General features: G+C 39.8%; 1 protein-coding gene across 2 annotated transcripts in view; it reads right to left on the reverse strand.

Annotated features, from left to right (window-relative positions):
* The window catches only part of ttyh2 (tweety family member 2), a 132,054-nt gene that overhangs the window by 32,425 nt on the left and 74,105 nt on the right, over positions 1–25,524 (reverse strand). For both annotated transcript variants that reach the window (XM_072241993.1, XM_072241992.1), the window contains exons 4-5: positions 24,767–24,987; positions 6,469–6,564 (exon numbers count right to left, since the gene is read on the reverse strand). In XM_072241993.1, the coding sequence (XP_072098094.1) occupies positions 6,469–6,564; positions 24,767–24,987 (317 nt within the window). The remainder of the gene's footprint in view (positions 1–6,468; positions 6,565–24,766; positions 24,988–25,524) is intronic.

Consider the following 25,524-nt stretch of genomic DNA (forward strand, 5'->3'; position numbering starts at 1 on the left):
AATCTTAATTACTGACTTTGTATGATTCTAACAGACCTGAAGGAAAATATCTTTTGAACAATGTTCTCTCTAAATTGTAATGACCAGAATGAGCAAAACTCTTGCCCAGTGACAACATGTGCGCACTGAATAATTTCTTCAAAAACTGTATAAATAAGCCAATTCTAAAATCTATAGACAAATCATTGCAAATTCTACATTGTCAAGACTATCCTCATCAGAAATCGGAAAATGGACTGAGATTGTATATGTTCGTGAAATATACTCAACATGCCGACGAGGTAGAGCGTGACAACATTTTGTGTGCAGTTTACATTCCTTTGTGCACTGGTAGCAAAAGATGTGTGCTGGGAATAGTTTTAACATTGATCCAACTGGCTGGTCCAAAATAAAAATATCTTCATGTCACATTTTCCAATGAAGATGACAACCAGAATACCACAAACAAGATGCAAACACATGAGAAAGGTAGTCATGTTACTCATTATCCAAGGACACATTTTCTTCTTTTGTCTTCAGAATTAAATCTGTTCAGTTAAGTAATTAAGAACACTTAGAAACCATAGAAAAACTACAGCACAGAAACAGGCCTTTTGGCCCTTCTTGGCTGTACCGAACCATTTTCTACCTAGTCCCACTGACCTGCACACGGACCATATCCCTCCATACACCTCCCATTCATGTATCTGTCCAATTTATTCTTAAATGTTGAAAAAGAACCCGTATTTACCACCTCGCCTGGCAGCTCATTCCACACTCCCACCACTCTCTGTGTGAAGAAGCCCCCACTAAGGTTCCCTTTAAACTTTTCCCCCCTCACCCTTAACCCATGTCCTCTGATTTTTTTTCTCCCCTTGCCTCAGTGGAAAAAGCCTGCTTGCATTCACTCTATCTATACCCATCATAATTTTATATACCTCTATCAAATCTCCCCTTAATTACTGATTTTTTTTTAAAATTCTGAGATTTAAAAAAGCATTATAGAAAGCCAGATATCAGAAAGCATTTTCATTAAAAGTTCAAAGTTCAAAGTAAATTTATTATCAAAGTACATATATTTCACCATATACAACCCTGAGATTCACTATCTTACGGGCACATTTAATAAGTCCAATAATCGTAACAGAATCAATGAAAGACTGCACCAACAGGGTAGACAACCAGTGTGCAAAAGCCAACAAACAAAAATGAATAAGGAATAAATATTAAAAACGTGAGACAAAGAGTCCTTGAAAGTGGGAATATTTCAATGATAGAGCAAGTGGAGTTGAGTGAAGTTATCCCCTTTGAATGGTGGTGTGAACCCTGAGGCTGAGGTGGTTAATTATTGGCCAATAGACATGATGCTCTGAACTTGGAGAACTGTTTTGGGAAAACCTCATTTTGTTCCCAACTTTGACTCCAAGTCTCAAGCTCTTGTTAATTTACAATACACAAAACAAAGCTGGAGGAACTTAACAGGACAGATAGTAAGTGAATTAAATGAATAAATGAATAATCTTGTTAATTCATATGCTTAAATCAATATTGGAATATCAAATGACTGAAATTTAGGATGATGTAATTAAATTTCTGTTCACACCCTAGTGCTAACATATAATTCAGCATCTTCACTAGCAAGTGTAAGTCATCTTCACTTTATGTACATAATAGCCCTACCTCTGAAATATTAGCTTAATGTTGGTGTTCCAGGTGAGAAGTGGCGTTCTTTTGCCCTCCAAAGAAACTCAACTGTGCAATGGACAACTATGAAAGGCAAAGGAAACAGTGTATTTACATGGGTTTCAGACGAAATGAACTGTGGATGAGGCCAGTGCAATGGAAACCTCCTTATGGTACGGCTTGTTCTGTTTACTTGTTTTATATATTATTTATTGAGACACAGCGTGGATTTGGTCCTTCTGGCCCTTCAAGCCACACTGCCTAGCAACTGACTTAACCACAGCCTAATCACGGGACAATTTACAATGACCAATTAACTTACCAACCGGTAAAGGAAACTGGAGCATGTGGAGTCACAGGGAGAACATACAAACTCCTCAAAGACAGCAGCGGGAATTGAACCCAGGCTGCTGGCACTGTAAAGCACTTGCTGACCACTGCACTACTGTGCCGCCCCATAAGCTGTGGGTATGGTTCACTGATGGGGCAAGTGATGTTAAGTGAAGTTATCCTCTTTGGTCCGAGAGTCTGATAGTTGAAGGTTTGAGCCTTGGAGTCAAAGCTGGGAACAAAACAGGAGGTTTTTCCTCAAACCAGTTCTCCTAGTTCAGTGAATCATGTCTATCCGCACAAGTAAAGCCAGCAATGAACCACCTCAGCATCAGGTCTCACGCCAAGTTTAGGAACAGTTATTTACTCTTCTTCACCAAAAATTACACATTATAAAACAATTGATTTGCAGCAGTAAGGTAAGTGTTATGAATCAGAATCAGGTTTATTATCACTGACCTATATTGTGAAGTTTGTTGTTCACTGACAGGTAACATTTAATAATTGAACAAGTTCCACATATGAACAGCTCAGAAGTACTGGGCAGGTCCAATAACAGTTGACAAGGGTTCATGAGAAGGTCAAGCCCTTTATGTTTCCAAGCACTGATAGTGAAAGAACTGTGCATTTGCCATGGTAATTTGAAAGCACCTCTAGTGGCTTATCAGGCGTAGCAGTAAGTATTAGTCTTGGTTTCTAAAACCGTAGAACGTACAGAACCAGAGATTGACCAGAGTGACACTTCCTTTAAAAACATGAAATAATAATAAACTTGAGGCTTAAAAGCTTTACACAAACATGATAATGTTTTAAAATGTGTTGAAGAGCATTAGCCTTCTGTCCTGATAGAGTGCTCGTTCCCAAGTGGCACTGAATTAGCCAGCTGAAGCTCTTCACACAGCCATATGGCTCAGCCATGTCACATTAGAGGTTTATTCCAACAGCTGTAACAGAGTATGAAGTTATTTGATGCTACTTTTGCTGTACGCAGAACCACAATAATTCTCTTTTCCCAAAAATGTTTTAATTTTAATTTAAATATTGGTTCACAATATTTCTTAATTTTTCAGTACAGTTCACCCCCAAATACATTGTCAAATTCAGATTTTTATGCTGTGTTGAAATCAACAGTTCTCAGAGGGTAGTGAGGAGGCCTTCAGAAATGACATAGACCAGCTGGTTCAGTGACGTCGCAACAACTCACACTCAATGTCAGCACGACCTAGGAACGATTGTGGACTTCAGGAAAGGGAAGTCAGGAGAACAAATGGACCAGTTCTCATTGAGGGGCCAGCAGTGGAAATGGTGAGCATGTTCAAGATCCTGGGCATCAACATTGTGAAGAACCTCCTCTGCCCAACTCATTGATACAATCATGAAGAGGGCATGGCAGAGACTCTACTTCATTTGGAGTTTGAGGAGATTTGGTATGTTGCCAAAGACTTTTGCCAATTTCGAAAGAAGTACAATGGAGAGCATTCTGACTGGTTGCACCACAGCCTGGTACGTAGTCTCCGATGTACAGGATCACAAGGGTTATGGATTCAGCTAGCTCCATCATGGGCATAACCTTCCCACCATCGAGAAGATCTTCAAGAGGTGGTGCCTCGAGAAACAGCATCCATCACTAAGATTTACCACATCCAAGTCATGCCCTCTTCTCATTACTACCATCAGGAAGGAGGTAGAAGAGCCTGAAGACACACACTCAACAATTTAGGAACAGCTTGTTCCCCTCTGTCATCATACCTCTGAAAGATCCACAAACCCATAACTACTACCTGATCTTTTTATATATTTTACTAACTTGCAGGTTCTAATTTGTTTCCACTCTACTGCTGCCTCAAAACAACAATTTTCACACCATAAGTGAGTGAGATCATTCTCAAATAAGAACATTTATTACAAATACTGCAAATTACATTATATAATAACTGTAATGAGACAGAAAATAACTATTACTGAATGGAATTAACACATCTCTACAATTGCTATTAGTTTGGAAATTGGAGTAAAGAGCAAAAGATGTTTTTCTTTTACACAACTGATCTTTATCCTAAAACAACGCACACAAAATGCTGGAGGAACTCAGCAGGTCAGGCAGCATCTATGGAAATGAATAAACAGTCGAAGTTTCAGGCCGAGACACTTCTTCAAAACTGGAAAAGAAATGGGAAGATGCCAGAATAAAAGGGTGGGAGGTGGGGAAGGAAGATAGCTGGAAGGTGATAGGAGAAGCCAGGTGGGCAGGAAATGTAACGGGTTGGAGAAGAAGGAATCTGATAGGAGAGGAGAGAGGGCTGTAGGAGAAAGGAAAAGCGGAGGGGACCTAGGGGTAAGTGATGGGCAGGTGAGAAGAGGAAACGGGCCAGAGTGGGGAATAGAAGAGGAGGAGAGGAGGAGGGAATTATTTTTACAGGAAGGAGAAATCAATATTCATGCCAAATTAGGTTGGAGGCAACACAGAAGTAATATAAAATGCTACTCCTCCACCCGGAGGGTGACCTCATCATGGCACAAGAGGACATGTCAGAACAAAAATGGGAATCAGAATCTATTCCCAGGGGACCTTTATTTTCAGTTGGGTTGTGGGATGGAGCTAAGCCTCTACCAAGGAGGTGTTCCTCCCCTCACAAGCTAGCAACTCAGCCTCGAGAAATAGCCAAATGCTGAAGAAACAGTAAAATTGCCACCTGGTGGGCCTGAAGGCATGGGGAGGAACTTCCACTTTCGGAGGAGGTGTCAGGCTCTCCTTCCCTCCGCTGGCCTGCAGGTCACCCTTTGGCAAGGTGCAGCGCCTGTTTAGTACCCCCCACCCCGCCACCCCCCCAGATCAAGGTCACCTGAGCATAGGAGCAGGTAGTGGATGGTTGTATGAGCAGCTGGTGCAAATTGCAAATCCTGATTATAGCACTGACACCAGGCAAGCAATCTCTGAAGAGTATTGATCATGGCTGGGGTCACCCATCTTGTAAAGACACAGCCCAGAAGGAGAAAAACACACTTCTGTAGAAAAATTTGCTTACATCATACGACACATAATAATGATGATGATTTCAGTGTTTCTATAATGTTTGCCTTTTCATCTCTTACGGTTAAAAAAAAACATAATGGCAGAAGCAAAACTAGCCTGCTGTAAATGTACCAGCGTGCTTGAGGAACTGGCTGTGGACTTCCGCTAAGGGAAAATCAGGAGACGACACTCCAGTTCTCATTAGCGGTTAGGTGTGGAAATAGTGAGCAAGTTCCAGTCACCAGCATTTCAGGGCATATACTCTGGGCCCAACACATAGAAGCAATCATGAAGAACATGCCAGTGGCTCTTCTCCATTAGGAGTTTGAACGACTTGTGAAATCCCAGAAAATATTCTGACTGGCTGCAGCACAATCTGGTTCGGAAGCACCGAGGCACAGGATCGATCGCAGGAGACTGCAGAGTTTGAGATTCAGCCTGCTCTATCACGGGCACAGCCCTCACCACCATCAAGGACATCTTTAACACGCAGTGCCTCAGGAACGCAGCACCCATCTTTACGCATTCTCATCAACCAGTACCTGCTTTCTTCTCATTACTGACATCAGGGAGGTGGTACAGGAGCCCAAAATCCCATAGTCAACGATTTAGAAACCGTTTCTTTCCCCCACCATCAGATATCTGAACGGTCCATGAACCCACAAATACTACCCCTTCTATTCTTTCCCCCAACACTTTTTATTTTAGTAATATACAGTATATTTGATGTCCTTGCATGGTACTGCTACCACAAAACAACAATTTCCAAGTCATACGTCAATGATAATCTGATTCTGATGTACGAGTTAATTAAATAAATATCTCCATTACCAACTATTTAATGGAACAATTTGCCCTGATAACAATGTTTTTCCAAGAGTATTAGTATAGAAGATTGTCCAACCTGTTAGACTAGCTTTCAGTGTTGGCCTTGCCTTTGCCCAATGCCGGCCCCCTAGGCCTGAGTCGACGTAGTAGTAGTCAGTGTTGGAGTAATTTGATATACCTGATGTAAATCTGTGTGGGAATTGCTCCCACGGAAACTGGCACAACAGTCGATAGTAATGCCTCACTGCCCAGAAAGATAGATTGACCGATTAAGATTTTACTAGGACTCACACTCAGCACTTCCTCGAGCATGTGGCTCAAAGTTACTTTTTGAGGAGGATCAAAGGAAACTGATGCTTTACATTTCTTTTGGCCTTTTCCTACTCAGACATATCACCACCTCTGTCCCAAATCACCCTGCTGATCTGGGTGAGATTACAGTGGATGAGAAACAAAGCTGAAACTTCTCCATTTTTGAAATGGAAATCCTGACAAAGTATCAATATAATCCTGCATCAAAGATAGTATACTTTAAAATAAAAGAAACCCAAGTTCCTTCATCTCCATCATTTATTTCCAATACAGATTACATAATGTAACATTTAGCCCTGGTGAGATAGGTTTGAGATACTCACAATGTGAGAAGCCACCTGGATCGTTTGGCCAAGCCAAGGAAAGCTGCCAGGCAAATAACCAAGTAAACAATTAGGAGCAGAAGATATGACAGCCACCTGTAATGATAGTTAAGAATGAACATATCAAATAAAGATTTTTAAATTACTGTTAAATTTCTTAAAAAGCCTTTAAACTCTTAAAAATCATTTAGGGAATATGCATGATACCTGTCCTTGTGTTGCTTAAGGACTTTATTTACTAATCTGAAGAGAAAGTGGTTAAGGCGTTCATCTAGTTACCTCAAGGTTGCTAGTTTGAGCCTCAGCTGTGGCTGCGCGTTTGTGTCCTTGAGCAAGGCACTTAATCACACATTGCTCTAGTCTGTGTGAGGAGTGGCGCCCCACACAGACTTCCAATCTGCGCCTTGTAAGGCATGAAAATGCCCAACGCAGGCCTCTCATGGTCTGAGTCCACGTTCCCTCCCCCCCGAAGAGAAAGACACATGGAACACCAATACTACGTCCACTCTGATTTATCTCCAACAATTTGGAGCTATCTCATAGGAATTTGCCCCACACTTCCATACAATGCTAAAGTCCTCACATGAGGTTTGAACCAACAGAGAGGAAATGCAAAAGCAAAGTGCTAATTTTAATTGTACTACATAGAAAACAAAGATTAAGATGACAGTATACATCTTCAGATGCAACCTCCTGGAGAAGACATCTACATTGTTTTTCAGGATAATGCATCTCAAATATATCAACAAGAGTCAAATCCAAATTAGAGGTGACTGTAATTAATATTTTTTTCTTCACAATATGGATTGTTGAGAAATTTAGATTTGTCCCATCCAGTTTTCCCAGACCAGACATCGTCTATATTAATAGCTGAACCACACTATAAGCAGAGCAAGAACTCAGCAACTACGTGACATTACTCAACTTAAAAACATTGAAATTTTGATCCTCAGCCAAATTAACCTCGTGGATGATGCCATATGAATTGAATATACCACTTCCTCCCAAAGTGCTTAAATGATACCACCAAACTTCCCTTTCTGCTCACTGAAATTACATTACACAATTAGCCACAGCACACTTCCACATTAATAACACAGTGGATTCTGATTAATTGGGCCATCTTAATCGGGACAGCCACTTATTTGGGAGAACTCTTAAAGAAAAATATCTAATCAAGAAAGTAGCCAGGTTTTCTTCATTTATTTGGGACACTATGCCATTTAATTGAGACAGGAGACTGTTGCCGAACAGTTTTAAAATAGCGTCATTTGCGTGTGTTTGTGTTCAAAAAGTACTGATTTTTGTCACTGATAGCTTGCGAGAAATAAGCATCAAGTCAACTTAGGACTGCTTTGCTCACTGCGGTTTCAAGCTTTCAAACTTGGAGGTGCCGGAAATGGCCAGGAATGAAAATGAAACTATTTCACTGCTTCAACAAGTTACGAACTATTATTAATTTGAAAGTATCAATAAACATCTTGAATGTTATAATGAAATTGGAGGATGCAATTGTCCAAAGCATTGTACGATGGCAGTTCATTTTCTGCGCTAATTTTGTTCATTTACAGTCAATCAAAAGAACACATCAGATTGCTGATTATCCATCATACTGACAATGACAGTGAAACCCGTGTGGGAGAGATTTAAAGTGGAAAAGCCTTTGCACTGGGAAAGTTCCACTCTCTTGACCTCAAAAGTCTGGGTCCAGTGGTACGGGTAGTTATCATAAACTGGGGTCTTACTTAGTTGCAGTGGATAACCATGACTTCTTCAGTGCTTTATCATGCCCTTCCATTTCTCAAAGCATTGCAAAATCAGCTTCTTGGCTGCGGGATCTCACTGCTGATCTCATCCAGCCAGTCTGCCGGAGCTGATTGCATCTGCGAGGTCAGGCATGTCCTTATTTCACCAGGCTATGAGGCCTGCCGGCCACCTTCACCTGGTTCAGACTGCCTGGCAAAGCAGTGTTCTGGGGTGTGGCCGCTGTCACAAGCTAGCAGGTGCTTGGAGCCACAGCTGAGAGCTGAGTGTCCAGTGGGGACCCAAGGTGACTGACCCGCCCATAACGGACATGACGAGCCTTTTCGCGAGAGGTGCTACCCCTTGCTGGCCGCCCCATACACGGCAGTGTACACACCAATACACAACTGTATAGTACTGTAGTGGCATTTGTTCTCTATTTCATTTAAATAGGTCATTTGTTACTCATAATTTGTCTTATTTATACCTTAACTATTTCCATGAAACTTCTGCTAATTGGGGCAGCTGCTCAGTTGGGCCAAAATGTACTGGTCCTAATTTGTCCCAATTAACTGGATTCCACTGTATATACTTAACTCTGGAAGGAGAAATTTACTAAGAGGAAGTGACTAAAATGGATTTTGTTTTTCCACAAAAACAAGCAAACTCCCCTGGGAAAATTCAGTTTTCACTAGTTATAATAAACCCACATCACATGTAGCTTTTTCTCCCCCAGGCAAAATTCCACTAGAATTCTGGATTTTTGAAAATGTTCCAATAAAGAGTTACTTTAAAAAGTTAAGATTGTTTTAAAAATTCAGCAGATCCATTGGAGTCCTGCAGGGAGAAAAGCTATTTGCTTTCCTCTTATCCTAATATTCCATCATGTGTCTCTGTGTCAAACTTTTACTGATGAAACACACATGACTGCCTTGAAAGTCTTCACTATGTTGAGAAATATTAGTTAAATCAAGAAATAGTTGCATGAGATTCCACCACCTGCTGTACTCTTAGATGAAGTGGCCTAGCTATTACCCTGCATTACATCAAACCCATGATTTGATGTGTGCTTGACAAGGTTAAGTGAAAGGAACAGGGACCGGGGTGAACTGTATGGCTCTCTCTTTTTTTTTTAAATTTTATTTTTATTTGGATAAGGAATTCACAAATATCATGTACTTTTTTCACACATATAACCTTTTCCATTTTTTTATATGTATAAAACTATAATTATTTATACATTCTTAAGTACACATTGAGATGATATAAAAGGAAAATAAACATTTAAATAGATAATTATGTACTGTGGTAAATCTAACCTATTAGGCTAAGTAATGGAATTAGTTGTTAAGAAAAATGGTAATAATAGTTTCCATATAACCCTTCTGGACCATTTCCACTGGTCCAAAATGTTGTATATAAGCCTATGTATCAACCGTTGTAGGTGTTTATATCCTAATTTGTTCATGCTTGCTCCTGCCCGCAGACATAATTATCCAATCCCTATGTACTTATTTACTTAATTTTTTCATTTTTTTATCCCTTTCCCAAATCTTTCCCTTTACTTGTGTTAATTCTCTATTTTCCAAAAGAAAACAAAAAAAACAAACATTTAGACTAGGGGTGCTTACGTTAGCAATATTACTGTGTTGATGAGAAGAGCAGTATAAATCATTAGGAGAGTCATCTAAAGTCTGCTCGCATTGGGGTTATATTTATTCCAGATTTGATAAAATTTTTCTTTTTGAGTTCTCAGGGAGTAAGTCAACTTTTCCATTTTAAATATTTCCAAGATAATTTCGTACCAATCTCCTAATGTAGGTGGTATTGGATTTAGCCATTTTCTAGTGATTGATTTCTTACTTGCCGCTAAGAGGGCCTGCAGCAACTTTATATCTTCCTTCTGTTCAAGAAACAATACATGCCCCAAATAGAGCATCTCAAAGTTCAGAGGTATCTGGGACCTAAGTACCTTAACTAATGTTCTATGAATACCTTCTCAAAATAGACTTAATTTAGGGCAATCCCAAAAAATATGAAAATGATTTGCCTCCTTGGAGCCGCACCTTCTCCAACACATCACATTTGTATCTTTATATTTTTCCTGATATGGGGTCTTGAAGTATCTTATAATGTTTTTCCAACAATGTTCTCTCCAAGTCAAAGAATTAGTCGAGGACCATTGAAAGCTGCAGATTTTCTCCCAAGCCTCCTCTGAAAGTACCAACCCCGCTTCTTTCTCCCACTTCTCTTTAATATACAATGTATTTACATTTTTAGCATGGGAGAGTGCATAATATAATCGAGAAACTGATTTACTAGGTATTGAACTGCAAGCCGAATTCAGAATCTTGAAAAATTCTAATTCTACTGTTGATAGGTCTGTATATCTACAACTCTGGTTAACATAGTTTCGTACTTGAAGGTACCTAAAAAAGTCATTATGTTCTAGGCCATGTTTGTCCTGCAGGATTTGGAAACTTTGTAATACTCTTTTATCTATAAATGAGAGGTAGGTTGTAAGACCTTTCTTTATCCATAGCTCAAATCTTTTATCTCCTCTGTTGGGAAGGAATTCGGTATCATATGCACACCATCTAAAGCGTTTTAACATGTTATTAATTCCACATGAATTAACCACCTTCTGCCATACTTTTAATGTAAGATTTATCCAAGCGTTTTTAAATTTTTCCAACTGGGCCATCAATCCTTTGTCAGCTATTGAGGCCTGAAGAGGAAAACTGTCAACTAATCCAAATTCTATTTCCTTCCATCTAGCCTTATATTCCCTATTACACCAATATAACAGAGGGGTTATCTGTGAGGCATAAAAATAATTTCTCAGGCAAGGAAGAACCATACCTCCTCCTTCCTTCCCTAACTGTAAGGTGTTATATCGAATTCTAGGTTTCTTTCCTTGCCAAATGAAGCAGGAAATCCATTTGTCCCATTCTCTGAATTGATTATCATCCACCTCCATCAGTAAAGTACGGAAAAGATACAATAACCGAGGAAGAATATCTTTACCCTCTTTAGGAATAACTGAAATAATCGCTTCTCTCCAGGAAGGTGGAGTTTCTCCTCTCTGCAAGATCCAATTAAAGGTGTTAAGTAGTAATGGGGCTAACTCTGTCTTCAGGGACTTGTACCACTCTGAGGTAAACCCATCAGAACCCGGGGACTTTCCAGCCTTTAACCTAGAGATGGCCACGTTCAGTTCTTTGACAGTTACTGGTTCTAATAAACTTTCATTTTGTAAATCTGTAAGTTTAGGTAGATCTAAAAAATTCAATACACTGTCTATATAGGGCTCATTGGGGGCCTGGGGTTGGGAGTACAGCTCTCGATAATATGTTTCAAAACTCTCTTGAATTTTCCCTGTTGTACTCTCCACAAGCTTTGTCTTTGGATTCTTTATTTTATGAATTGTATTGTCTGCTTGTTGTTTTCGTAATTTATATGCTAATAATCTAGCTGATTTACCTCCTACTTCATAATTCTTTTGTCTCAGGTAAAGAAAATTTCTTTGAGTTTCCAACGTATAAATATCGTCAATTTCACTTTGCAATTTCCTAATTTCCTGTTTTTGATTTGAATTACTTTTGTTGCTATCTACAACTTGAAGTTGTTTTAATTTTCCTTGAAGGTCTAATTTTTGTGCATTGATTTTTTTCATGTGAATGGTAATGGAAATAATTTTGCCTCTCAGTACAGCTTTCAATGTGGTAATGGAAATAATTTTCCCTCTCAGTACAGAAGATCACTGGTGATGTTTCTCCTGTGTCATTAAGGTCTAGATATTCTTTGATTTCTCCCCTTAATCTCTCCATTACTTTTGGGTTATTGAGTATATGTGAGTTTAGCCTCCATACTGTTTTCCTCATTTTCCTTTCCAGGATTAGAGACATAGAGACTGGGCTATGATCCGACAGATCAATTGTTGCAATATTACAGTTTTTTATCCTGAGTCTATCTGTATTAAAGATAAAGAAATAGTCTATCCTTGAATAGGCTGAATGAGGGAAAGAGTAATATGTATAATCTTTACTAGTAGGGTGTAATTCCCTCCAGACATCTATAATTCCCAACTCCTCCATCAATGAATTCACTTTCCGAGTCAGAGGTTTATTCTGAGTAACTATTCTTGAAGAATCTAATATAGAATTTAATCTAATATTAAAATCCCCTCCACAAATTACTACCCCTTGAGAACTGACCATTAGGTCAAAAATGTGTCTATAAAATGACCATTCACAACCTGGAGGAGCATAAACATTCAGCAATGTTATTTCTGTACCTTCTATTCTTCCCGTGATTTTTACGAACTGTCCTTCTTTGTCTCTAGTCTCTGAAATATGTTCATAATTAAGAGTACTTGATATTAAAGTAGCTACCCCTCTTTTGTGACTCAATTTATATGATGAATAAAATACATGCTTAAAGCCCATTCTTTTTAATTTTCCATGTTCAGATTGGCTCATATGTGTTTCCTGGAGGAAAGCTATTTGTGCCCTCTCTTTTTTCAATTTAGACATAATCTTACTTCTTTTAATTGGATTCAAAACCCCCCTTAACATTATAGGAAATTATTTTTACCAATTCAGTTTGCATTTTTCTCTAGTAGAAAAAAAAACTCTCCTTTTCTAACCAAACAGTAAGCAATTCCTTCTCAACAGTAAACCAAGACATATAACCACACCCTAGACATTTTTGAACGTGCAACATTTGAAAATTTTTCCCGACTTCCCACAGTGAGGCCTGAGCACCGACCTGCCTCAGTTCAGAGGGATAACCTCTAACTTCACCCTGTGTTAGAGGGCCCTCAGCAGTTTGAATAATCATAGAGAATTTTCTCCTATTTATGTCTCGACCATATTGCTATCATTCAAGTTATTCCGTCTAGTTTATTTTCAGTTACCAGTTTTCATTTTACCTTTAAGTCCGATTTACTCTTTTCAGTCATTTCTCTTAATTAATCTGTGTTCTCTGTACATTCGCGTCCGAATATTTGCAGCTTTTCCTTGTAGTTTGACACTCTGGTTCAAGTGGAGCGTCCTCGCCCCACTAACTGCCACGACTTCTGCCGAATCCTCTCCAGTAGCGACTCCGGTTGGGTGATAACTTTAATAGGTAGTCCCCGGTCCGCCAGGTCCAATGTTGCCTCCTCCACCGTAGCGTAAGTTTTTGTCCCTTCGTCGTAAAAGACTCTCAGCCGAGCTGGATACAGGGTCTGGAATTTGATGTTGTTTTCCTTCAGGACTCTCCATGTTTCCGTATATTCCTTCCGTCTGGCAAGAATCCCCGGTGCGTAGTCGTGGTCTAAACTGATTTTACAGTTGTTCCACATGAAACCTTTCTTTTGCCATGCCCTTTTAAGCACCACTTCCTTCGTTCTGTAACTGAGAAATCTGACCAGAATTGATCTGGGTTGGGCACCTGCTGGAGGCTGTGGTGCCAACGCGCGGTGAGCTCTTTCTATCTGTAGGTCTTTTGCGGCCGGTATATCAAGGTTCTCTCTAAGTAGCTTCTCCACGAAGGGAATCATCAATCCGGGTTTACCTTCAGTTCCTTCGGGAACTCCGTAAATCCTCACATTTTCCCTTCTCGAGCGGCCTTCTTGATCTATTAGTTTCCACTGGAGCTGGTCTTGCAGCTTCAGCATTTCTGCTATCACCTCCTCTGCGTTTTGTAGCTTCTCTTCAATTCCAACAATCCTCGCTTCGGCTTCATCTATCCGCGAGTTAGTTTTTACTATTTCTCCTTTAATATCTTCCAGCTGTTTGCTGTTATCTTGTCGGAACTCGCGAATCTCTCCGAGAATCAAGGACAGAGTCACCGATTCCCCCTCATTATCTCCGTCCTGGCTTGCCGTGGGGGAGCTAGGCCCGTCGCCTTGCTGTGTCTCTTTATGTTTATCAGCCTTCGGAGCGGACTTTTTAATCTTGTTCTTAGACATCATCCTTGCCCCTTTTATTAATACAGTTATGCAATATTAAGTATTTGTCTAAATTCGATTATAGGGCAGTTTACCTTCTTTTTTGTCGAGAGACCCTTTCCTTACACCGCCATTCCCTTGATGACCCGGAAGTCCCTCTGTATGGCTCTTTCAAAACTTATGCATGCATGATGGACTAAATGTCCTCCACAATCTGTGAGGATTGGTGATAACATCTCCTCCTCACTGACGACCAACACTGGTGCACCTCAGGGGTGTGTGCTTAGCCCACTGCTCTACCCTCCATATGCACATGACTGTGTAGCTAGGCATAGCTCATATACCATCTATAAGTTTGCTGACAATACAGCCATTGTTGGTGGAATCTCAGGTGGTGATGAGAGGGCGGACAGGAGTGAGATATGCCAACTAGTGGAGTGGTGCCGCAGCAACAACCTGGCACTCAACATCAGTAAGACGAAAGAGCTGATTGTGGACTTCAGGAAGGGTAAGACGAAGGAACACATAACAATCCTCATAGAGGGATCAGAAGTGGAGAGAGTGAGCAGTTTCAAGTTCTGGCTGTCAAGATCTCTGAGGAGCTAACCTGGTCCCAACATATCAATGCAATTATAAAGGCAGCAAGACAGTGGCTATACTTCACTAGGAGCTTGGAGAGATTTGGCACGTCAACAAATACACTCAAAAAATCTATAGATGTACCATGGAGAGCATTCTTACAGGTTGCTTCACTGACTGGTATTTGTGTGTGTGCGGGGGGGCGGGGGAGCTGCTATTCCACAGGACCGAAGGAACCTGCAGAGCATTGTAAATCTAGTCAGCTCCATCTGGGGTACTAGCAGGAAACTAGAAAGCAGGATCTCCCGGTGGCCAAACATTTTAATTCCACATCCCATTCCCATTCTGATATGTCTATCCATGGCCTCCTCTACTGTCAAGATGAAGTCACACTCAGGTTGGAGGAACAACACTTTATATTCCGTCTGGGTAGCCTCCAACCTAATGGCATGAACATTGACTTCTCTAACTTCCGTTAATGCCCCACCTCCCCTTCGTACCCCATCCCTTATTTATTTATTTATTTATTTATTCCTCTTCCTCGCTCTATCTTTTCTCCCTCTGTCCCTCTCACTATAACTCCTTGCCCATCCTCTGGGCTCCCTTCCCCCTTTCTTTCTCCCTTTTGCCAACCTACTTTCCAGCTCTTGGCTCCATCCCTCCCCCTCCTGTCTTCTCCTATCATTTCGGATCTCCCACTCCCCCTCCCACTTTCAAATCTCTTACTAGCTCTTCTTTCAGTTAGACCTGACGAAGGATCTTGGCCCGAAACGTCGACTGTACCTCTTCCTATAGATGCTGTCTGGCCTGCTGCGTTCACCAGCATTTTTTATGTGTGTTGCTTGAATTTCCAGCATCTGCAGAATTCCTCATGTTTGCGCACAAAGTTGCTCCTAGCTCTGCTCCATTACTGAAATTGAACTTCCAAGCTAAAGGAGGACTGATTTCAATTGGATGACAGAGAATCTAGACCGTGCTTAAGGGATCCCAAACTACCAGCAGGCCTCGCAGAGTCAGAGGGCGAGTGGGTCTGCTCGTGGTCCCAGTACAGCTCAGCTTGAATATGCACCAATTGCTGCAGCTTGCAACTTTACAGTATGTTGGGGGTGGGGGGTAGACAGTTAGTGGGGAGAGAAGATGTGGAAATGTCCCATTCCTAGCAGGTTGAGCATGACTGTGGCCCCACAGCAGTCTGCAATCCATCCCATCCATCCCCCGGTCTCCCAAACACCTAGGTGGGTGATTATAACCTGGGCAGAATCTAAAATACAGTACTGTTAGTTCAATATTGGTGGTGGATAATAATTTTTAATTATTTTTTTAATGAGTTTCTACATTGAAACAAAAGAAAACCACCAACAAAAAGGAGATTTATACAGTGCAAAACCAACGTGTCTGATGTACAATTCATTACAGTAAACAAAAAGCACCCAAAATAAAAATCATATAAAGTTAGTTTCCACCCCACCCTCCCACTACGCACTCCAAGCCAACCATTACGATATAAAGAAAAGTTAATCGGAGCTTTTGTCACCACAGAGCTGTGAATATAAAAAGTGTATTGCCTACTACCTAATCTATAATATATTTCACATCATAAAAAAACCATAAAAGTTAACCAGAAAAGAAAGCTGGACGTAAGGGACTAAATCACTGAAAGAAAAAGGAAGATAAACCTTTAATCTAAAGAGGAGTTATGAAAATAATCAGTAAAAGGTCCCCACACCTTATGGAACTTTATATCTGAATTAAGAAGTGAATAATGAATCCTCTCATTGTTAATAATAATTGTTAATCCACTCATTAGACATACTCTGAGAATATGGGCTCAGTTCAGAAAACATTATAGTCTTTATGGTTTCTCCCTCTCTAGTTCTATCTCTCATAATCATCTTTTCTGACCTTCTATGCAAGATTTAACATTTCATGATTGGCACAGAAACAGCATCAGGTGTTTTGAAGATCTTTTCATGGACAATTGTTTTGCAACTTTTGAACAACTGTCTGCAAAGTTTAACCTAGCTAATACTTATTTCTTTAGATATCTTCAAATTAGACATTTTATTAACCCTTTAATACCAAATTTTCCTGAGATGCCTGGAAAAAATGTTGTGGACTTGTTTCTTAAACCCATTGGGTAAAAGTTTAATATCTACTATTCGTGATAAGTTAGTGACCTTGAGGCGTGCCCCCTTTGATAAAATTAGGACTGCCTGGGAGCATGATTTAAATATTTCTTTGTCCGACAAGGTTTGGGATTTAGTTCTTAAGTCAGTTAACTCAACCTCTTTATGTGCTCGCCACTGTCTTTTGCAGTTCAAGGTTGTACATAGGGCTCATATGTTTGAAGCCAAACTATTCTGACATTAGTCCCTTTTGTGACAAGTAAATAGTGGGCGAGGCTTCTCTTATCCACATGTACTGGGCTTGTCCTAGTTTGGAGAAATTTTGGAGAGATGTCTTTTTAACTTTATCCCATATCCTTAATTGCCTCTTAGAATCTAACCCTTTGGTTGCTCTTTTTGGTATCTTGGGCGAAGTTGACATGCATTTGAGTCCGGCTAAACAGCGAACATTGTCCTTTGCCTCTCTTTTGGCTAGACATTTAGTTCTTCTTAGGTGGAGCGATGTTACCCCACCCACCCATGCTCAATGCCTTAGAGACATAATGTCCTGCTTAGACCTTGAAAAGATTCATTATTCACTTCTTAATTCGGACATAAAACTCCATAAGATAATATTTTAAAAACAATAATCAGCGAAAAGAAATGGGTAATGAAGGAGAACGGGCATAGATTGTGTTTGACTAAAGGCAGATTATGTTTAACTAACTGATCTGAATTATTGGATGAGCTAACAGGTGAAGAGAAAACATTAGATGAAATACCATATATAAGGCTAGTTAAGAAAACTGAGGACTCTTGGAATAAGAGAAATGTCATTTTAGATACAGTGCTTATAAAAAGTGTTCAGCCCCCTTGGAAGTTTTCACATTTTATTGTTTTACAACATTGAATCACAGTGGATTTAATTTGACTTTTTTGACACTGATCTACAGAAAAAGACTCTTTCATGTCAAAGTGAAAACAGATCTCTACAAAGTGATCTAAATTAGTTACAAATATAAAACACAAAATAATTGATTGCGTAAGTATTCACCCCCTTCAAGTCAGTATTTAGTAGATGCTCCTTTGGCAGCAATTACAGCCTGAAGTCTGTGTGGATAGGTCTCTATCAGCTTTGCACCTCTGCACACTACAAGTTTTTCCCATTCTTCTTTACAAAACTGCTCGTGCTCTGTCAGATTGCATGGGGATCATGAGTGAACAGCCCTTTTCAAGTCCAGCCAGCCACAAATTCTCAATTCCAGATTGAGGTCTGGACTCTGACTTGGCCACTCCAGGACATTAACTTTGTTGTTCTTAAGCCATCCCTGTGGAGCTTCTGCTTTATGCTTGGGGTCATTGTCTTGCTGGAAAACAAATCTTTTCCCAAGTCACTGTTCTCTTTGCAGACCACATCAGGTTTTCCTCCAGGAGTTCCCTGTATTTTGCGGCATTCATTTTACCTTCTACCTTCACAGGCCTTCCAGGTTCTGCTGCAGTGAAGCATCCCCACAGCATGATGCAGCCACTGCCACACTTCATGGTAGGGATGGTGTGTTTTTGATGATATGTGGTGATTGGCTTGCACCAAACATAGTGTTTAGTCTGATGGATCAAAGCTCAATTTTATTTTCATCAGACCATAGAATCATCTTCTGGCTGACTTCAGAACCTCCCATATGCCCTCCGGCAAACTCTAGCTGAGATTTCATGTGAGTTTTTTTCAAAGTGGCTTCCTTTTTGCCTCTCTCCCATAAAGCTGTGACTGGTGAAGTACCGGACACAGTTATTTCATGCGCAATCTCACTCATCTCGGCCACTCCAGCGTTGTCATAGGTCTCTCAGTAGCCTACTTCACTCGTCCCCTTCTTGCACAGTCACTCACTTAGTTTTTGAGGACAGCCTGCTCTAGGCAGGTTTACAGCTGTGCCATATTCTTTCCATTTGTTCTCAACTGACTTAACTATACTCCAAGGGATATTCAGTGACTTGGAATTTTTCTTGTATCCATTTCCTGACTTGTGCTTTTCAATAACCTTTCCGCGGAATCACTTGGAGTGTTTTTTTGTCTTCATGGTGTAGTTTTTGCCAGGATGCTGACTCACCAGCAGTTGGACCTTCCAGACACAGGTGTATTTTTACTCTAATCAACTGAAACACCTTGACTGCACAAAGGTCTCCAAAACCAGATCTCCATCTAACTACAAACCCCATTTCCAGAAAAGTTGGGATATTTTCCAAAATGCAATAAAAACAAATATTTGTGATATGTTAATTCACGTGAACCTTTATTTAACTGACAAAAGTACAAAGAAAAGACGTTCAATAATTCTACTGACCAACTTAATTGTATTTTGTAAACATACACAAATTTAGAATTTGATGGCTGCAACACACTCAACAAAAGTTGGGACAAAGTTAAAATAAGATTGAAAAGTGCACAGAATATTCAAGTAACACCGGTTTGGAAGACTCCACATTAAGCAGGCTAATTGGTAGCAGGTGAGGTATCATGACTGGTTATAAAAGTAGCGTCCATCAAAGGCTCAGTCTTTGCAAGCAAGGATGGGTCGTGGGTCATCCCTTTGTGCCAAAATTCATGAGAGAATTGTTAGTCAGTTCAAAAGGAACATTTCTCAACGCAAGATTGCAGAGAATTTAGGTCTTTCAACATCTACAGTACATAATATTGTGAAAAGATTCAGAGAATTCAGAGACATCTCAGTGCATAAAGGGCAAGGTCGGAAACCACTGTTGAATGTGCGTGATCTTCGAGCCCTCAGGCGGCACTGCCTAAGAAACCGTCATGCTACTGTGACAATTATAGCCACCTGGGCTCGGGAGTACTTCGGAAAACCACTGTCACTCAACACAGTCCATCGCTACATCCAGAAATGCAACTTGAAACTGTATTATGCAAGGAGGAAGCCATACATCAACTCTATGCAGAAACGTCGGCGAGTTCTCTGGGCCCGAGCTCATCTCAGATGGACCGAAAGACTGTGGAACCGTGTGCTGTGGTCAGATGAGTCCACATTTCAGCTACTTTTCGGAAAAAACGGGTGTCGAGTTCTCCGTGCCAAAAATGAAAACGACCATCCAGATTGTTATCAGCGAAAGGTGCAAAAGCCAGCATCTGTGATGGTATGGGGGTGCATCAGTGCCCATGGCATGGGTGAGTTGCATGTATGTGAAGGTACCATTGACTCTGAGGCATATATTAGAATTTTAGAGAGACATATGTTGCCATCAAGGCGACATCTCTTCCCAGGACATCCATGCTTATTTCAGCAGGACAATGCCAGACCACATTCTGCACGGGCTACAACAGCATGGCTTTGTAGACTCAGAGTGCGTGTGCTTGACTGGCCTGCTGCCAGTCCAGATCTATCTCCTATTGAAAATATATGGCGCATCATGAAGAGGAGAGTCAGACAACGGAGACCACGGACTGTTGAGCAGCTGAAGTCTTATATCGAGCAAGAATGGACAAAATTTCCAATTGCAAATCTACTACAATTAGTAGCCTCAGTTCCAAAATGATTAAAAAGTGTTATTAAAAGGAAAGGTGATGTAACACAATGGTAAACATGCCTCTTTTGTTGAGTGTGTTGCAGCCATCAAATTCTAAATTTGTGTATGTTTACAAAATACAATTAAGTTGGTCAGTAAAACTATTGAAAATCTTTTCTTTGTACTTTTGTCAGTTAAATAAAGGTTCACGTGAATTAACACATCACAGATTTTTGTTTTTTTTGCATTTTGGAAAATATCCCAACTTTTCTGGAAATGTGGTTTGTAGTTACGTGACTTCTAAGACCAATTGGCTGCACCAGTGATGATTTGGTGTGTCATTTTAAAGGCGATGAATACCTATGCAGTCAATTATTTTATGTTTTATATTTGTAATTAATTTAGATCACTTTGTAGAGATATGTTTTCACTTTGACACAAGAAAGGGTCGTTTTCTGTAAAACATGGAAACTTCGGCGGGGGGAGGTGAATATTTTTTATAGGAACTGTATAAACTTAGCTTAAGGGTATCTGTCAATTATACAGAAATTGGGAGTGATAACACCATAATTCTACCACAGGACACAAAAAGCCTTGCAGAATAGGGAGCTAGTTGCCAATGATATGTAACACAGAGAGGTGTAAGCTGATGTATTCTGCAATAGAGATGACTTTAACAAAGTTATATTTAATGACACGCAAGAACACAAGGACCTAGGAGCTCATATGACAGGGCAAGACGTATTGAGATAGTAGTAGCAAATTACATTGTGTATTGGATTTCATATTTTAATGTGTTGAATACAAAAACAAACAAGTTAAGCTGAACCTTCAAGAAAGCTCTGGTTTGGTCAAATCTAGAGTTCAGCATCTGATTCGGAAGGATGTGAGGACCCTTGACAGGATGCAGGGAAATTGACCAGCAATTGGTTCTCCAGATAAGGGATTTAATTATAAAGCTGGCGTGGAAAGCTCGTACCATCCCCTTCAGATGAGGAGATTTAATAAAATTATACAAGAATATGGTAGGTTTACACAAGATAAACAAGATAATCACATTAGCTGATGGTACAAGGACCAGGGGAAACAGATTTAAGATTTTAAGTAAGAGATGTAAAAGGATAGTCAAAGTAGAAATGATCAAAGTTTCTAAAAGGATCTTGGATAGGTATTTCAAACTCGCACGATTATAGTAATAGTGCAAGGGAGAAAGAAATGAACAAAAATCTTTTGCAAAGTACCAGCATGAGATTGAGGGGCTGAACGACCTCCAGCTGAGCCATGCTGACTCATGTGAAGGGAAGATGTGACTGAAGTGATCAATAAAAATATTGCTTTACCACAAAGTGTAGAAACTAGATGTTAAAATTGCACTATTGAAGTTGAGGTTAAAATGTACCATAGGGAAAAAAAACATGTGAACAACTGTATTTTTTTAAACATGCTTTACATCATGTCTAGATTAACTGATGCAGACATTTATCTTCATCGCCTTTTAGTGAAAAAGTTTCTGTTGTACACTCAACCCAGAAAATCAATGAGAACCTCAAAGTCACAGTACTTGTTTCATAGTCATTCCAATACTGTAAATTTGAATCTACAGGTGAGGTATATTGAGCAAGTTGCCAAATGTAAGATGATATCTCAGCTATTGATCAAGAAACACCATGATTACTTTGCTTTAAAGCCAATAGAACCATACCAATAAATTGGGTTCAAGGTTCAGTTCAAAAGCACATTTGTGCTTTTAATGAAATTACAAAGGGAAAAGGAAGAACTCTGAAAGAAACCATGAAATTTATTCTGCAGTGGTTGAAATCTATTCTTCTAATTTGCCTTTGCAGCTGCTTATTATGCTTTCAAACTATGGTACTGCTTAAAGCAGAACAAAAAGAAATTATGGCTCTTCTCAGCTGTGCCCTGCTATAAAAGCACTTGAGCAAGGTTGTGACAAGTAGGGAACTAAATATTTAAATATAATCTACAGAAACCCATTAATGTAAGACAGTTGAAATACCAAAGAAAAGTCCTTTCAAAATGACAAATTGCAACCAAAATTCGAAGAACACAAAGTTCCAATCAGGAACTATAATCCATGTTATTCAAGTCCTTTATTGGACAGTCCAAATCAAATCTGCTGCAAGATGCTCTGATACCTAGAAATCAGCTCCCTTTGCTGTATTATTTTCTCCAATTCTTTTTGCTATTGCAAACACCACTATCTAGCTCGCTCCATCTGACTCATCCTTGCCAGCCTCCTCTAAGTCCTGTGGATTTTTTCCACTCCTTGGTGTACTGGCTAATTACTGTGACTGAATACAGCTCAAAAGCAGCCATAGAAAAACCAGACTAAAGCCTGAAGAGGAATCAGACTCTCACCGTTGACATCACTTCTTCATGTTATTGTTCAGGAAAATAGAAAAAAAAACTACAAATCTAATGAGAGAAGGAGCAGCTGAATTACACGTACGCATTTTCATTTACATTCTATCTCCGTTGGCAACCTAACTTTCCCTCACTGCTCTCCCCCGCCTAAACCCAACGCATTACTTCCATTTCACTAATTCTATTGAGATTAAAATTAAGGGTCATCTAAAAGACAAAACATTTGAACTGTTGAGCCAGCAATACATGACTGCACATGCTGCTCACTTGGCTTCAGAGTGGAATCCTGTTCACTAAATTTGTCCCCACACATATTCAGCACCTCAAATCCAAAGTTTATCTTGTTGAATAAGTACCCTGATAACTACATTTCATGTATAATTAAAGCAGAGAGTGGTAGAAACACTCAACAGGTCAACTTGAATCAGAAAATGGTGAGAGTTATGTGAATCAGAAAATGGTGAGAGTTATGCTTCAGGTCGAAGTCTTTTCCTCAGTTTCACCTCACCATTAAATCTGTTGCTTGACTTGTCAAGCATTTCAAGCATTTTCTGTTATTATTTCAGGTCTACAGGATCTTTAATTCCAACCATATTTCATTTCCTTGACAGCAAATCTACTGTACAAATAGCTTATGCAAACATCTGCATAAAATCTGAACCATCTCAGCACGCTATTATCCATACACTGTGTCACCCCACTTCAACTTGCCTTCATTTGATGGTGTACAATAGGCAGATGAAGGAATGGAACGGACAAATGCGATTGTGACTAATGGACAAATGCATGTGAGGCCTAATTTGAAATATTGTGTGCAGTTCTGTTCACCTACCGACAGGAAAGATATCAATAGGATTAAAAGAGTGCTAAGAAAATTGCCAGGACTTGAGGAGCCCCAGTTATAGGGATAGATTGAATAGGTCAAGATTTTATTCCCCTGGAGCATAGAGGAATAAGGGGAGATTTGAAAGGAGGAATACAAAATTGTGAGGGGAAAAGATAGGGTCAGTGCAAGTCTCTTTTTCTACTGAAGGGTGAGACTAGAACGAGAGGTCATGGGTTAAGGGTGAAAGGTGAAATGTTTAAGTGGAACTTCTTCACTCAGAGGGTGGTGAAGAGCGTGGAATGAGCTCTCAGCTTAAGTGGTGGACATGGGTTTGATTTCAATATTTAACAGAAATTTGGATAGAAACACAGACGGGAGGAGTATGAAAGGCAACGGACCAGGTGCGGATCGATTTGTCTCAGCAAATTAATGGTTTGTCATGGACTTGATGGGCTGTAATGTTCTATGATTCTATTTATGGATTGTCAACGCTTGGTAGTTAGCTCAAAAGATCTTACTCTGTGTTGTAATTTTTTAAGCTTTGGGAAAGATTGACAGCAACTCAAGAGCTGTTACTGTAGGCTTATTTCTCCACACTATTGCAAAACACGTACTTCCTGTTTCTCAGCAGATTTAAATCCAGTTATAGGACTGGAATCTGCAAATTGGTCAGATGGCTTCTTAGGTCATAAACAAATTAATAAGATCTGTGCACCCAAAAATGATTATTCCATACATCCAGAGTCATGCTACATTGAAACCATTGTAAATCACAGCAGAGTTTGGCATAAATGAGACTTCCATTCTATTCTTTGCAGATGTCCTTTATAGCACTAATTAGTTATCCATATGGTGTTCATTTCAACTGTATTTTGTTTCTACATTTAATGACTCACATAAGGGGGGATCAATATGACAAAACAAAAATGCGTTAGGATCTCTTGAATAGATGCCGACCACTGGTTCAGATTATTTAAATATAACAAAGTTGCTCACTTGCAAAATAGACGGCCAGTTTAAATAGAAAGTGTCAAGGGTGGAGGTACTGTTTAGGCCACAAAAAAAATCCCCGTTTCCGAGGAATGCGAGCAATTACCCAAAGCACTGGTTGTGGGTTTTCATTTGAAAGATCAAGCACCTAATATTGTTACTTAATCTGAAATAAATAATCCATATAAAATTATTTTGATGAGATTTCTTGTTAATTCCTACCTGTAATATTCAATGTAGCCAATTTCATCGGCTGTTTCTGCCACATTCAAATTGATATCATTCCACGTTGGGAGGCCAGACAGCTGTAAGACAATTGCATCTGCCAAATGCTGCAAGATTGTCAGTGAATAAATAAACTCCATTTTTTGTGTGAAGATCTCATCAAGTCTTGCTATATATTGTTTCATATCAACTTTCATATTCTTCCTCGTCTCAGATACCTTAAGAGAAAATAAATTGCAGTTACAAGGAATCAAAACAAAAAGAACTTCTGTCGCTCCCCAGCAGTTCTAATGAATCCCTGCATTGCATTTTCAACTTAATGTGTTTCAATGAATAACCCTTCGACATGTAGGAGAGGACAGCTGTTGGGTTCAAGCCATTCATCTCAGAAGTCACGGAGAGGGTATATACGTGGAGGGACTTTTAATGCCAATGACAATTGGAACAGTTCCTAGATGTGAATATCACCAATAGTCGCCCTGGTCCAACCACAATGACGCCATGGCCAAAAAAGCTCACCAATGCCTTTATTTCCTTAGAAGGCTTGGAATGCTTTAATTTTAAATGTCCCATCAGCTCTTAATTTTTATTGATGCACCACAGAAAGCATTCTGTCTGAATGCATAACAGCCCGGCATGGCAACTGCTCTGCATGGGACCACAAGGAACTGCAGAGTTGTGGACACATTTCAGCACATCACAGGAACCGGCCTCCCCTCTGCGGACTCTGCCTATACTTTTCACAGCCAGCATAA

This window comes from Mobula birostris, chromosome 24, assembly GCF_030028105.1.
Source record: "Mobula birostris isolate sMobBir1 chromosome 24, sMobBir1.hap1, whole genome shotgun sequence".
Classification (NCBI taxonomy): Eukaryota; Metazoa; Chordata; class Chondrichthyes; order Myliobatiformes; family Myliobatidae; genus Mobula; species Mobula birostris.